General features: G+C 46.6%; 2 protein-coding genes across 4 annotated transcripts in view; one reads left to right on the forward strand and one right to left on the reverse strand.

The window, feature by feature from the left end:
• Nucleotides 1-14,531, reverse strand: part of LOC106593393 (probable methyltransferase TARBP1) — a 37,225-nt gene that overhangs the window by 4,154 nt on the left and 18,540 nt on the right. For 2 of the 3 annotated variants that reach the window (XM_045701039.1, XM_045701040.1), the window contains 7 exons: nucleotides 13,597-13,683; nucleotides 12,926-13,146; nucleotides 12,225-12,306; nucleotides 11,849-12,020; nucleotides 11,371-11,556; nucleotides 835-959; nucleotides 305-441 (listed from right to left, as the gene is read on the reverse strand). In XM_045701039.1, the coding sequence (XP_045556995.1) occupies nucleotides 305-441; nucleotides 835-959; nucleotides 11,371-11,556; nucleotides 11,849-12,020; nucleotides 12,225-12,306; nucleotides 12,926-13,146; nucleotides 13,597-13,683 (1,010 nt within the window). Of the gene's footprint in view, nucleotides 1-304; nucleotides 442-834; nucleotides 960-11,370; nucleotides 11,557-11,848; nucleotides 12,021-12,224; nucleotides 12,307-12,925; nucleotides 13,147-13,596; nucleotides 13,684-14,531 lie in introns of those variants that run through there. The other variant, XR_006760419.1, reaches the window with a different exon arrangement.
• Nucleotides 2,678-4,471, forward strand: LOC106613617 (NACHT, LRR and PYD domains-containing protein 1 homolog). Its single transcript, XM_014216066.2, has one exon. It carries the CDS (start codon nucleotides 3,337-3,339, stop codon nucleotides 4,312-4,314), a length of 978 nt encoding a protein of 325 aa, XP_014071541.2. The 5' UTR covers nucleotides 2,678-3,336; the 3' UTR covers nucleotides 4,315-4,471.

The raw sequence follows: 14,531 nt of genomic DNA on the forward strand, positions 1-14,531 counted from the left end.
GGGGCCCAGGGGAACACTCACTCCATTATTGAGATCCCATTAAAGAGCCTTGTCAGCTGACCCGTAAGACAGTCCCGGTCATGGCTGTGTATGTACATGTGTGTTTAGACAGTAAAGTCAGTGAATTGATGTGCAATAAGTATGTCATGCATTGATTGTTCATGTGTGTGGTTTGTCTGTTAATGAATAATTGCATTTCATGTCATGGCTTGTGTTGAAGCAGAAAATACTTCCAATATGACACAAAGTTATATACAACTGGACATGACAATGTGCTCTGCTGTCCTACAGAGAGTGGTTTTACCCCAGCAGTAACAGAGTCTTCTCAGGGAACCTGTAGTCCTTTAGACTCTGACTATTGGCTGTCTGCTCCACTCCCACAATGCAGTAGCCCTCCCTCTTCTTCAGCTGCAGGAAGTCAGCTAGGTCTACGGGCTTCACCTGGTAGAGACACAAAGATATGTTAACATAACACTTTTTTAACTGGCTAAAAAGTAAGCTAAACACAGTAGAGTGAAATAACTTGGTGAGCATCTCAATATTCTAGAGTGTTCTGCTGTCCTCCTTCCTTTACATCTGCACTGAAAAAGGTGCATTTACCCTCCACTACAGCACTGGAGACTTTAGATCAAGGGTGTCCAAATCATTCCATGGAGGGCCAAATGTCTGCTGGTTTTTGTTTTTTCCTCTCAATTAAAACCTAGACAACCAGGTGAGGAGAGTTCCTAACTAATTAGTGACCTTAATTCATCAATCACAGACACACACACACTCAGCCCTCCGTGGAATGACCTTGACAACTGTGGTTTAGGCTACTAAAGTGTTGTTACCTACCTCCAGTAGGGGGAGCCATAGCTCAGAGGAGACACTCAGGGCCTGGAAGTGTTTGTCACTGACGTGGCGAAGACTGTCCAACACCAGACCACTAGCCCCAAAGATCTCACACGTCCTACACAGACCTTCACACACGCACACAGACAGAGAGAGAGAGAGAGAGACAAAGAGAGGGCAAGAGAGAGTGAGAGCGAAAGTGTTTATCACTGACTTGGCAAAGACTGTCCAACACATACTACACTGAACACAATAATAAATGCAACATATAAAGTGTTGGTCCCATGTTTCATGAGCTGAAATAAGATGCCAGACATTTCCATACGTACAAATAGCTTATTTGTCTCAGATTTTGAGCACAAATTTGTTTACATCCCTGTTAGTGAGCATTTCTCCTTTACCAAGATAATCCATCCACCTGACAGGTTTGGCAAATCAAGAAGCTGGTTAAAAACAGCATGATCATTACACAAGTGCACCTTGTGCTGGGGACAATAAAAGGCCACTCTAAAATGTGCAGTTTTGTCACACAATGCCACAGATGTCTCAAGTTTTGAGAGAGCGTGCAATTGGCATGCTGACTGCAGGAATGTCCACCAGAGCTGTTGCCAGATAATGAAATGTGCATTCCTCTACCATAAGCCGCCTCCAACATCGTTTTTGAGAATTTGGCAGTACGTCCAACTGGCCTCACAACCGCAGACCACGCGTAACCAAGCCAACCCAGGACCTTCAATTTCCGGCTTCTTCACCTGCGGGATCGTCTGAGAATAGCCACCCAGACAGCTGATGAAACTGTGGGTTTACACAACCAAATAATTTCTGGACAAACTGTCAGAAACCGCCTCAGGGAAGCTCATCTGTGTGCTCGTCATCCTCATCATGGTCTTGACCTGACTGCAGTTTGCATCGTAACCGGTTAAAACATTTTTTTTTTAAAGGTATTTGTGACCAACAGATGCATATCTAACACTATTTACATGTTTCAGTTATTTGTATGCTACAGGTCTAAGGTGATATTATCTTCAGACAGAGCATGCACATTTTTTTTAAAGGCCCAGTGAAGTCTACATTTTGTTTCCTGCGTTTTGTATGAGCTGATGAAACTAACACTGTAAAAGTGTGAAAACATTTGCTGTTTGAACATACAATCTCCAAAGGACTTTGGTTCTGTGGGATGCACAAGTTGCAGCCTTTGGAAGTCACATTTAAATCGCTGTTTGGAATCTAACACTATGATAGCCACCCTGTATAAAATATCATATTGTTTAAAATCCACCTTAAAAATATCCACCTTTATCCAAAGACCATGTGACTGCATTAAAGCCAATCACAGTCCACACCCATCTTAAAACTGAAAGTAACTCATACAGACTGAAAGGCTACTTCACAGCAGTTCTCTTCTTTCTTTCTTTTGTTTATTTGGACATTCATTCATTCATTCGTTCATTCGTTCATTCATTCGTTGTCTGTCAGGTGGGGAACTAACTGAGATTGGGAGAGGAAGTTCTCAAGGTGACGTTTGGACAATAAAAAGGGAAACTGGCTAGACATTTCCAGTAGAAAGTGGATTACAACTGATACACAGTAGGATATATATATATATATTTTTTGGAGGCTATACCGTATTTGTTTACAATTACAATGTTTACAAATGTTGCCATATAACTAGCTTATATTTTGGGTTGATGGGGTAAGACAGTTGAACTAAGCTCATTTGGCATTTCTGGGCTCTCGAGTAGCTCAGTGGTCTAAGGCACTGCATCTCAGTGCAAGAGGCATCACTACAGTCCCTGGTTCGAATCCAGGCTGTATCACATCCGGCCGTGATTGGGAGTCCCATAGGGCGGCGCACAATAGCCCCAGCGTCGTCCGGGTTTGGCCAAGGTAGGCCATCATTGTAAATAAGAATTTGCTTCTTAACTGACTTGCCTAGTTAAATAAAGGTTAAAAAAAATGTATAAGTTATGTTGTTCTAGAATCAATGGCTAAACCCAAACATTGATGCAGCCACTGCAGATTGCCCCTTTGGAGTGAAAATGGCCACATCAAAAGATCAACATGATGATGACTGTGAACCTAGCACTCCTGAACAGTCAACCCCTCTCCTACCCCAGTTGTCACGACTTGAAGAGCTCTCAAACATCATTGAAAGCAAAGAACCTGGTGAAGAGGAAATTGAGAATTTAGCTGGAATTCTTCGGTCTCTTGCTGATGATTTGCATTGTAATTTAGAACAGCACTTAATGATAGATAGGCTTGACGTCATACAGACAAATATCATGGACAAACTTAGTCCTGGTCAAAAGGATGGTAGTAGCGTCATCACTGGAACAATGAGACAGTTCTACAACAAGGCACTGGATTCAGTAGGAACAATCATCACTAAACTGGCCAAAAAGATCAGAGTCAACTATTCAGAGTCAAATATGTCTCCAAAAAGAGTTTGGCCTTAAAACCAATAGTCCAAAGGGATGTTTGAATTGCAACCATATAAAGAGCTCAATGTTCTGGATTCAGGTTGAACCCTCCGTGTCTACAGAGGATGAGACCACCGTCTACACACTTGACTCTTCTGCAGCAGGGCATTACGAGTGCATCTTATCAGGGCTGCGGTGGGTATGTGAGAGCAAAGTCAGCCTGCAATACCAGTTCAGTTCCTGGGAGCCTCACAGGGCCACTCTGAACAACATGCGGTTTGAAGAAGGAGGTCCATTACTGGACATCACAATGATTTCTGGCAAACTAGAAGAAATTCATCTGCCACACTTTGTCTGTATAGATCCAGACTACCCACAATCCTGCTTGAGAGAAGACATAAAGGTTCTACATGTGAAAGACAACAGAGTGCTTCTTGAAGAAGTAGATGAGGTGACGCGGTTCCATGCCAAACTGCTTCATCCCTCCTTCTCTGGCAGGGGTTTGGTACTGAGACGTATGTTGCATTGGAGAGTGCACTGTGACCTTCTGATCTTTAGGTCCACCAGAGCACTCCTCACCTTACACACATATCTGATCCGATGTGATCCTTCTCTAGCACGGGAGGTGGAGGCACAGGAGAAGTCATATGGATTCTTAAGACTTCCAAAGCCAAAGCCGGAGAAGTCTCTTTGGAAGGGGAGTCGCTTCGCCCTCAAGACCTCGTGTCAATCCTCGATTACGCCACAAACGATCAAGCTGAGAAGCACCAGGCCAAACTACTTTGAGGTGTACATAAAGGACGCTGCGATGGACTTTGAGATGGAGTTGATAAGTGAGAGGGGAGAATCTGCATGGAAAGCTGAAATACGAACAGAGGAATACAGAGATGATTCATCCACAAGAGACAGTGAGTTTGTAGATGAATTCAGACCACAGCTCATTCAAAAAGTCAATAATGTGTTTGCCATAGCAGATATTCTCTTCACAAAGGGCGTGATCGGTGAAGAGATCAATGCAAATATCAGCGCTGCACCGACCCGCCAGGCCAAGATGAGGCACTGAATTCAGGTGGACCACATGTCAAAGCTGCATTCTTTACTGCACTCAAAGAAAAGGAACCCTTTCTAGTCAAAGACTTGGATAAATAATACCTTATCGCTCTCATTCTTATACCAAGACACTTTAAGCAGGGTGGAGGAAAGAGTGATAAGAACTAAGAAAGAAGAGACTTTTCAGGGTTAGAATCCCTGAACAAAAATACCTAAAATGGTTCTCACATTTCTAAATGTTTTAAAATTGAACCTTTATTTAACTAGGCAAGTCAGTTAAGAACACATTCCTATTTACAATGACGGCCTACCGGGGAACAGTGGGTTAACTGCCTTGTTCAGGGGCAGAACGACAGATTTTTTTTTGTCAGTTCAGGGATTCGATCCAGCAACCTTTCAGTTACTAGCCCAACTCTCTAACCACTAGGCTACCTGCCGCCCAAAGCTGACATTAAAAGGTCAACTTTGGCGACGGAACCTGTCAAACTCCGCCCCTTTCTCAATGTTTGAACAGAAACGGGTTGTGCCTTTGGTGGTTCATCTGAAGTTACTCCTACTCGCCAGAAAAAGGAACTGTATTAGCTGACACCAACGGTTTTCTATCGTAACTAGTTCGTTAGCAAAACTAGTCACTGTAGCAAGCCAGTGTGCTTGCGTTAGCCTAGCTAACATTAGTAAATAGCATAATGTTAGTAGCTAGTACTACGAAGATGAGTTTATCTTAGCAGATTCCACTGCTCAAGTATATGGTCGGAGAGGGATTAGTGAGAGTCAGATTCACATCTCCCTCCTTTCAGGGTCTGCTGTTTACTCCTTCAGTGTTGACATCATTTCTGAGGATTTATTTTTGGACAGAAGCTGTAGAGATCGGTAAGAAATGGCACTTCTGTAACCAAATGTAGTATTCATCCATTTAATTTTTTAAGCATTAAATTAAGTTGTATGACGGTGCATTGATCAGTTACACAGTTTAACTGCATTCTTTGAGTTTTTTCCCCAAAGTCGACCTTTAAAAATGGGACATCGAGGTGATGAACTAGACACATCTACGATGACAAACTGCAGTGTACCAAGTCTGTTTTAACATATTACCTTGTATAAATATATTTGATTTACATTTACACTGTATCACATTTTCATTTCATTAGATTTTCATTGTATTACATTTCATTGTATTTGTTGTTAATCATGTATTGGATCAATGAAAGATTTACCACAGTATTATCTCTACGGTATGCATATGATGTAGCCTATCTCTATGTATAGTATCAACCTAAAAACCTATGTGGACACATCCAGAACTTTTTGCAGTACCATTGAGTCTGATTCCTAATATAGAAAAATATGTACAAAATGTCTCTGTGTGCTAAATCTACAAGTATGATGGCAACATATATCCTAAAGGTTAGCTTAACAAATCGCTATCGTTCTCTAACATGCAAAGTCTTACATAAGGTGTTTCTGAGTGAGTGACCATGTAAGACAAAAGGAATGAGTCAACAAATGACCAAGTCAACAACCAGCGGCTTTTTAACATTTCTGTGGGATACAAACGGTTATACAGACATTACCTGTATATAGTGCATCCAAAGGAAAAAAACATTTGATTAAATTTTTTTTTTTAATTCATTACACAACAAGACATCTGGAGATGTTGTATCCTAGACCAAACAGCCTGGACCAGACATCTGGGGAGGTTGTATCCTAGACCAAACAGCCTGGACCAGACATCTGGGGAGGTTGTATCCTAGACCAAACAGCCTGGACCAGACATCTGGGGAGGTTGTATCCTAGACCAAACAGCCTGGACCAGACATCTGGAGAGGTTGTATCCTAGACCAAACAGCCTGGACCAGACATCTGGGGAGGTTGTATCCTAGACCAAACAGCCTGGACCAGACATCTGGGGAGGTTGTATCCTAGACCAAACAGCATGTACATCTGGGGAGGCTATATCCTAGACCAAACAGCCTGGACCTGACATCTGGGGAGGTTGTATCCTAGACTAAACAACATGGACCAGACATCTGGGGAGGTTGTATCCTAGGCCAAACATCTGGGGAGGTTGTATCCTAGACCAAACAGCCTGGACCAGACATCTGGGGAGGTTGTATCCTAGGCCAAACATCTGGGGAGGTTGTATCCTAGGCCAAACAGCCTGGACCAGACATCTGGGGAGGTTGTATCCTAGGCCAAACATCTGTGGAGGTTGTATCCTAGAGCAAACAGCCTGGACCAGACATCTGGGGAGGTTGTATCCTAGGCCAAACAGCCTGGACCAGACTTCTGGGGAGGTTGTATCCTAGGCCAAACATCTGGGGAGGTTGTATGCTAGACCAAACAGCCTGGACCAGACATCTGGGGAGGTTGTATCCTAGGCCAAACATCTGGGGAGGTTGTATGCTAGACCAAACAGCCTGGACCAGACATCTGGGGAGGCTGTATCCTAGACCAAACAGCCTGGACCAGACATCTGGGGAGGTTGTATCCTAGACCAAACAGCCTAGACCAGACATCTGGGGAGGTTGTATCCTAGACCAAACAGCCTGGACCAGACATCTGGGGAGGTTGTATCCTAGACCAAACAGCCTGGACCAGACATCTGGGGAGGTTGTATCCTAGACCAAACAGCCTGGACCAGACATCTGGGGAGGTTGTATCCTAGACCAAACAGCCTGGACCAGACATCTAGGGAGGTTATATCCTAGGCTAAACAGCCTGGACAAGAGGCAGGGGACAGTCAGGGCTAGACAGAACAAACACGTTATCCTCCCATGTTATCTTGATCCTTCTGTGGATAAATTAATAAACATTTACAGTCCAAGTAACACCCTCTTTTATATTATCGTGTCTGTGCCCTGAATGGCACCCTGTTCCCTATATAGTGTACTACCTTTGACCAGGGAAAACAGGGCTCTACTAGTGCAGTGCAGTGTTACCTAGCTAGCTACTTAGTTGTCTTTGTCATAGCTTGATAATTGTTAGCTAGCCAGCCATCGAGGTTAGCTAGCCAGCTATTTCCGTCCCCCACGACGCCGTTTTTCCTAACCCAGCCAACTATTACCGACGAGCAGCATTGTAGAAACTAAATACATTACAAGGAACGTCTTGATTAGTGTTATGTTAGCTACAAAGTTGCTTTGTATCATGACAAGGTGTAGTACTGAAACTATCGAGGTTACCTAGCCAGCTACACGTTCAAAGTCAACAACGCAGCCACTGCTAGCTAGCCTACTCCACCAGCCAGCAGTACTGTATCATTTTAGTCAATAAGATTTTTGCAACGTAAGCTTAACTTCCTGAACATTCGAGACGTGTAGTCCACTTGTCATTCCAATCTCCTTTGCATTAGCGTAGCCTCTTCTGTAGCTTGTCTACTATGTGTCTGTCTATCCCTGCTCTCTCGCCTCTGCACAGGCCATACAAACGCTCCACACCGCGTGGCCGCTGCCACTCTAACCTGGTGGTCCCAGCGCGCTCGACCCACGTGGAGTTCCAGGTCTCCGGCAGCCTCTGGAACTGCCGGTCTGCGGCCAACAAGGCTGAGTTCATCTCAGCCTATGCTACCCTCCAGTCCCTAGACTTCCTGGCGCTGACGGAAACATGGATTACCACAGATAACACTGCTACTCCTACTGCTCTCTCCTCGTCTGACTACGTGTTCTCGCATACCCCTAGAGCATCGAGCCAGCGGGGTGGTGGCACTGGAATCCTCATCTCTCCCAAGTGGACATTCTCTCTTTCTCCCCTGACCCATCTGTCTATCTCCTCATTTGAATTCCATGCTGTCACAGTTACCAGCCCTTTCAAGCTTAACATCCTTATCATTTATCGCCCTCCAGGTTCCCTTGGAGAGTTCATCAATGAGCTTGACGCCTTGATAAGTTCCTTTCCTGAGGATGGCTCACCTCTCACAGTTCTGGGTGACTTTAACCTCCCCACGTCTACCTTCGACTCATTCCTCTCTGCCTCCTTCTTTCCACTCCTCTCCTCTTTCGACCTCACCCTCTCACCTTCCCCCCCTACTCACAAGGCAGGCAATACGCTTGACCTCATCTTTACTAGATGCTGTTCTTCCACTAATCTCATTGCAACTCCCCTCCAAGTCTCCGACCACTACCTTGTATCCTTTTCCCTCTCGCTCTCATCCAACACTTCTCACTCTGCCCCTACTCGGATGGTATTGCGCCGTCCCAACCTTCGCTCTCTCTCTCCCGCTACTCTCTCCTCTTCCATCCTATCATCTCTTCCCTCTGCTCAAACCTTCTCCAACCTATCTCCTGATTCTGCCTCCTCAACCCTCCTCTCCTCCCTCTCTGCATCCTTTGATTTCCTCTGTCCCCTATCCTCCAGGCCGGCTCGGTCCTCCCCTCCTGCTCCGTGGCTCGACGACTCACTGCGAGCTCACAGAACAGGGCTCCGGGCAGCCGAGCGGAAATGGAGGAAAACTCGCCTCCCTGCGGACCTGGCATCCTTTCACTCCCTCCTCTCTACATTTTCCTCTTCTGTCTCTGCTGCTAAAGCCACTTTCTACCACTCTAAACTCCAAGCATCTGCCTCTAACCCTAGGAAGCTCTTTGCTACCTTCTCCTCCCTCCTGAATCCTCCTCCCCCCCCTCCTCCCTCTCTGCGGATGACTTCGTCAACCATTTTGAAAAGAAGGTTGACGACATCCGATCCTCGTTTGCTAAGTCAAACGACACTGCTGGTCCTGCTCACACTGCCCTACCCTGTGCTTTGACCTCTTTCTCCCCTCTCTCTCCAGATGAAATCTCGCGTCTTGTGACGGCCGGCCGCCCAACAACCTGCCCACTTGACCCTATCCCCTCCTCTCTTCTCCAGACCATTTCCGGAGACCTTCTCCCCTACCTCACCTCGCTCATCAACTCATCCTTGACCGCTGGCTACGTCCCTTCCGTCTTCAAGAGAGCGAGAGTTGCACCCCTTCTGAAAAAACCTACACTCGATCCCTCCGATGTCAACAACTACAGACCAGTATCCCTTCTTTCCTTTCTCTCCAAAACTCTTGAACGTGCCGTCCTTGGCCAGCTCTCTTGCTATCTCTCTCAGAATGACCTTCTTGATCCTAATCAGTCAGGTTTCAAGACTGGGCATTCAACTGAGACTGCTCTTCTCTGTGTCACGGAGGCTCTCCGCACTGCTAAAGCTAACTCTCTCTCCTCTGCTCTCATCTTTCTAGACCTATCTGCTGCCTTTGATACCGTGAACCATCAGATCCTCCTCTCCACCCTCTCCGAGCTGGGCATCTCCGGCGCCGCCCACGCTTGGATTGCGTTCTACCTGACAGGTCGCTCCTACCAGGTGGCGTGGCGAGAATCTGTCTCCGCACCACGTGTTCTCACCACTGGTGTCCCCCAGGGCTCTGTTCTTGGCCCACTCCTATTCTCGCTATACACCAAGTCACTTGGCTCTGTCATATCCTCACATGGTCTCTCATATCATTGCTATGCAGATGACACACAATTAATCTTCTCCTTTCCCCCTTCTGACAACCAGGTGGCGAATCGCATCTCTGCATGTCTGGCAGACATATCAGTGTCGATGACGGATCACCACCTCAAGCTGAACCTCGGCAAGACGGAGCTGCTCTTCCTCCCGGGGAAGGACTGCCCGTTCCATGATCTCGCCATCACGGTTGACAACTCCCTTGTGTCCTCCTCCCAGAGTGCTAAGAGCCTTGGCGTGACCCTGGACAACACCCTGTCGTTCTCCACCAACATCAAGGCGGTGACCCGATCCTGTAGGTTCATGCTCTACAACATTCGCAGAGTACGACCCTGCCTCACACAGGAAGCGGCGCAGGTCCTAATCCAGGCACTTGTCATCTCCCGTCTGGATTATTGCAACTCGCTGTTGGCTGGGCTCCCTGCCTGTGCCATTAAACCCCTACAACTCATCCAGAACGCCGCAGCCCGTCTGGTGTTCAACCTTCCCAAGTTCTCTCACGTCACCCTGCTCCTCCGCTCTCTCCACTGGCTTCCAGTCGAAGCTCGCATCCGCTACAAGACCATGGTGCTTGCCTACGGAGCTGTGAGGGGAACGGCACCCCCGTACCTTCAGGCTCTGATCAGGCCCTACACCCAAACAAGGGCACTCCGTTCATCCACCTCTGGCCTGCTCGCCTCCCTACCTCTGAGGAAGCACAGTTCCCGCTCAGCCCAGTCAAAACTGTTCGCTGCTCTGGCACCCCAATGGTGGAACAAGCTCCCTCACGACGCCAGGACAGCGGAGTCAATCACCACCTTCCGGAGACACCTGAAACCCCACCTCTTCAAGGAATATCTGGGATAGGATAAAGTAATCCTTCTAACCCCCCCCTTAAAAGATTTAGATGCACTTTTGTAAAGTGGTTGTTCCACTGGATACTATAAGGTGAATGCACCAATTTGTAAGTCGCTCTGGATAAGAGCGTCTGCTAAATGACTTAAATGTAAATGTAAATGGAATAGGGTGCTATTTGGGCATAGCCGGGCGGCAGGTAGCCTAGTGGTTAGAGCGTTGGACTAGTCAATATTGGTTCCTAAAATAGGTCTTATCCTGTATAAACTCCTTTAAATCAACATAAGGCTTACATAAACTGAGACAGCAGGCAGCGCAGCAATACGACAGCCCAGTGGAGAACATCAAATCAGTCTTATGATTTGGTCCTAGTGGTCCTTAGACAAACTGTGATTAGGACTGATTAGTTTATGTAGTGCTGCCTGCTGCTGGCTGTTTGCATGGCAACGCTTAGCAACACCAAGTATACTGGGTAGCTAACAGAAAATAATACAATACAATGCAATACAATATAGCTAGATAGAAATGGCAGACTGGATTCAAACCAGGGTCTCCTGCACACTACATGACTGTGTTAGCTCCTTGAGCTCAAGCCTGGGGAGCTAACGCAAGTCTTCAGGTCTCACGCAAGGTTAGTGAACATGGTTCATCATTACACACAGAACCCAGAGAGATCAGCAGATGATGGTTAAACATTCCTCCTGTACCACGCTGTTCAGCATTGACTTACCTGTCTAAATAGAGGTTAAATAGAAAACCATGAACTAACCTCCCAGGTTGGTGGGCTTGTCTATGAGCGAGGCAACCACCAGGAGGGAACTGTGCAGCTTGCCCAGGCGTGCTGCTCTCTGCTGGGGCACCAGACCCAGCTCTGGCCCCTGTTCCTGGATCCCCAACCTCCAGGGGGTCATCTTCTTCTGGACCTCGGCCCAGCGCTCCTCACCATCCTGATCCCCTAACAAACAACACACAAACACTGAGGCATCTACAACAGGGCTTTTAAACTGAAGTCCTGGAGGGCCAGAACACTTCTGGTTTTCATTCCTTCATTACAAAATCAGGGACCTGGCCAATCAATTTCATGAATTGATCATTTAACTACCAGGTAGAAAGGAGAAGCAGCAGTACTTCAGCCCAATAGTTGAATAGCTGTGATCTCCACTGTTGGGTCCAGTCTCTGCTGCCATCTAGTGGTGATACCCTTTTCAGTTCAATACAACTTAATGTATCCCCTCAGGGGAATGTACCTTTATCCTGCTGAATCCAGTCTCCAGGCTGAATCTGGCTCAGGTCAGGGACAGGGTTCCTCAATGGGAGAGATGCACTCTGGGAGAAGTCCACCAACTTCTCAAACTTCCAGGGCGGAATCCACTCGTCCTCAAACACCTCTGATAGGCTGGGGAATGTGTAGAATATGGTCTGGCATGGGAGAACGGGAGGAAAAGGACAGTTTACACACATCGTCTCTCCTCAATCACCACTCAGTTCATTCGTTTTTAGAGACCCTAAGCAATTAGGTCAAATTACAATGAATCAACAGATTTTAAAAGATTCACATACAACAACATTTGATACTTCAAATTCACACAATCAATCAACAAGACAATGGTTGCAGTGTCTTACTTCCACACTATAGTCTCTAACAGGATGAAAGACACCAAAGAAGAAGTGGTCCTGAATCCTGGTCCAGTTCTTACTGGCATTTCTGTACAGAGATATACACTAGTTATATGAGTCCAATAAAGTATTTATTTAACTAGGCAAGTTAGTTAAGAACAAATTGTTATTTACAATGACGGCCTACCCCGGCCAAACCCCCCCTATGGGACTCGAACCAGGTACTGCAGTGACGCCTCTTGCACTGAGATGCAGTGTCTTAGACCACTGCGCCACTCGGGAGCCCAATAACAATATCCACAGTTTCCAATGGATCTAAGATAACCACGTGTGGTTCCTCCTTCACTAATAATAACAGGTAGCCTAGTGGTTAGAGCGTTGGGCCAGTAACTGAAAGGTTGCTGGATTGAATCCCCGAGCTGACAAGGTAAAAATCTGTCGTTCTACCCCTGAACAAGGCAGTTAACCCACTGTTCCTAGGCCGTCATTGAAAATACAAATTTGTTCTTAACTGACGTGAATAGTTAAATAAAGGTAAAATAAAAACTTAGAAGACACCTTTATCCAAAGCGACTTACAGTCATGCGCGTATACATATTATGAATAGTGTACAGAAGTACAGTGACTGTATGAATTTTAGAATGTGATTCCTGAGGGAACTGAACCTTGGCAACATAATAATCCTAGTTCATATGTAACTCACTCACCCAGTACTCTGCATAGCCTCAGCCTGGTGCAGACAGGCCTTAACGACGGTGGCCAGCCCCCCGAGCCCATCCGGCCCCCCGGCCCCCTCCTCGGCCTCGGCCCTCGCACCCTCCAGACCCCACACCCTCTTCAGGGCCAGCAGGGCGTACAGACGAACACTGAAGTTATGGCTGAAACACCACTGGAGAATAACATCCAGGGCCTTACGCCACTGTAGTGCCTGGTGGGGGGAGATACAGAGAGATAGAGAGAGACGGAGAGAGAACGATACAGAGAGACAGACAGAGAGATAGAAAGATGGAGAGAGAGAAATACAGAGAGATAGAAAGACAGAGAGAGCGAGATAAAGATAGAGAGACAGAGAGGTAGAAAGATGGAGAGAGAAATACAGAGAGAGAGACGGAGAGCGATAGAAAGATGGAGAGAGAGAAATACAGAGAGATAGAAAGACGGAGAGAGCGAGATACAGAGAGAAGGGAGAGAAGTGTGAACACTGAAGTTATGGCTGAAACACACTGAACCACAACTGGAGGATCATGTCCATGGCCTTAAGCCACTGTACTGCCTGGTGGGGAGGGACACAGAGGAGGAGGAGAGGGGCTCAGGAGAGGAGGAAGAGTCCCCTGTGCTTTGAAGGTTTTACTTCATGATGGTGACATGTGGATCTTACCTTCTCCTTGAGTTGAGGCATGATGATGTTGAGGTGGACCAACACAGACAGGAAGGTACAGACGCTGGTCTTGGTCTTCTCTTGATCCTGTTCAGACACAAATCACATCAATTAGACACATTGGCTATAGATCAATATTGACTATTACAAGTTCTTTAAGCCAGTGAAAATAGACGCCAATTTTCATTCAGTGACAATACAATAGATGCCAGTTTTTGTGGTATTGTGTGGCACAGTGGGTAAAAGCATGGCACTAGCAACACCAAGGTTGAGGGTTCAATTCCCACAGTGGTCATATACACATCCGAAAAGTATAAACACTCACCACCCTGAAGCAGGTCCAGAGTCAGAATGAGTTCAGTGTACTGGACTAGGATTAGAACCATCTGCCACTCACCACCCTGAAGCAGGTCCAGAGTCAGTCTGTATTCAGGGTACTGGACTAGGATTAAAACCATCTGCCACTCACCACCCTGATGCAGGCCCAGAGTCAGTCTGTATTCAGGGTACTGGACGAGGATTAGAACCATCTGCCACTCACCACCCTGATGCAGGCCCAGAGTCAGTCTGTATTCAGGGTACTGGACTAGGATTAAAACCATCTGCCACTCACCACCCTGATGCAGGCCCAGAGTCAGTCTGTATTCAGGGTACTGGACGAGGATTAGAACCATCTGGCACTCACCACCCTGATGCAGGCCCAGAGTCAGTCTGTATTCAGGGTACTGGACTAGGATTAAAACCATCTGCCACTCACCACCCTGAAGCAGGTCCAGAGTCAGTCTGTATTCAGGGTACTGGACTAGGATTAAAACCATCTGCCACTCACCACCCTGAAGCAGGTCCAGAGTCAGTCTGTATTCAGGGTACTGGACTAGGATTAAAACCATCTGCCACTCACCACCCTGAAGCAGGTCCAGAGTCGGTCTATGTGT

The sequence above is a fragment of the Salmo salar genome, chromosome ssa18 (genome assembly GCF_905237065.1).
Source record: "Salmo salar chromosome ssa18, Ssal_v3.1, whole genome shotgun sequence".
NCBI classification, from domain to species: Eukaryota; Metazoa; Chordata; class Actinopteri; order Salmoniformes; family Salmonidae; genus Salmo; species Salmo salar.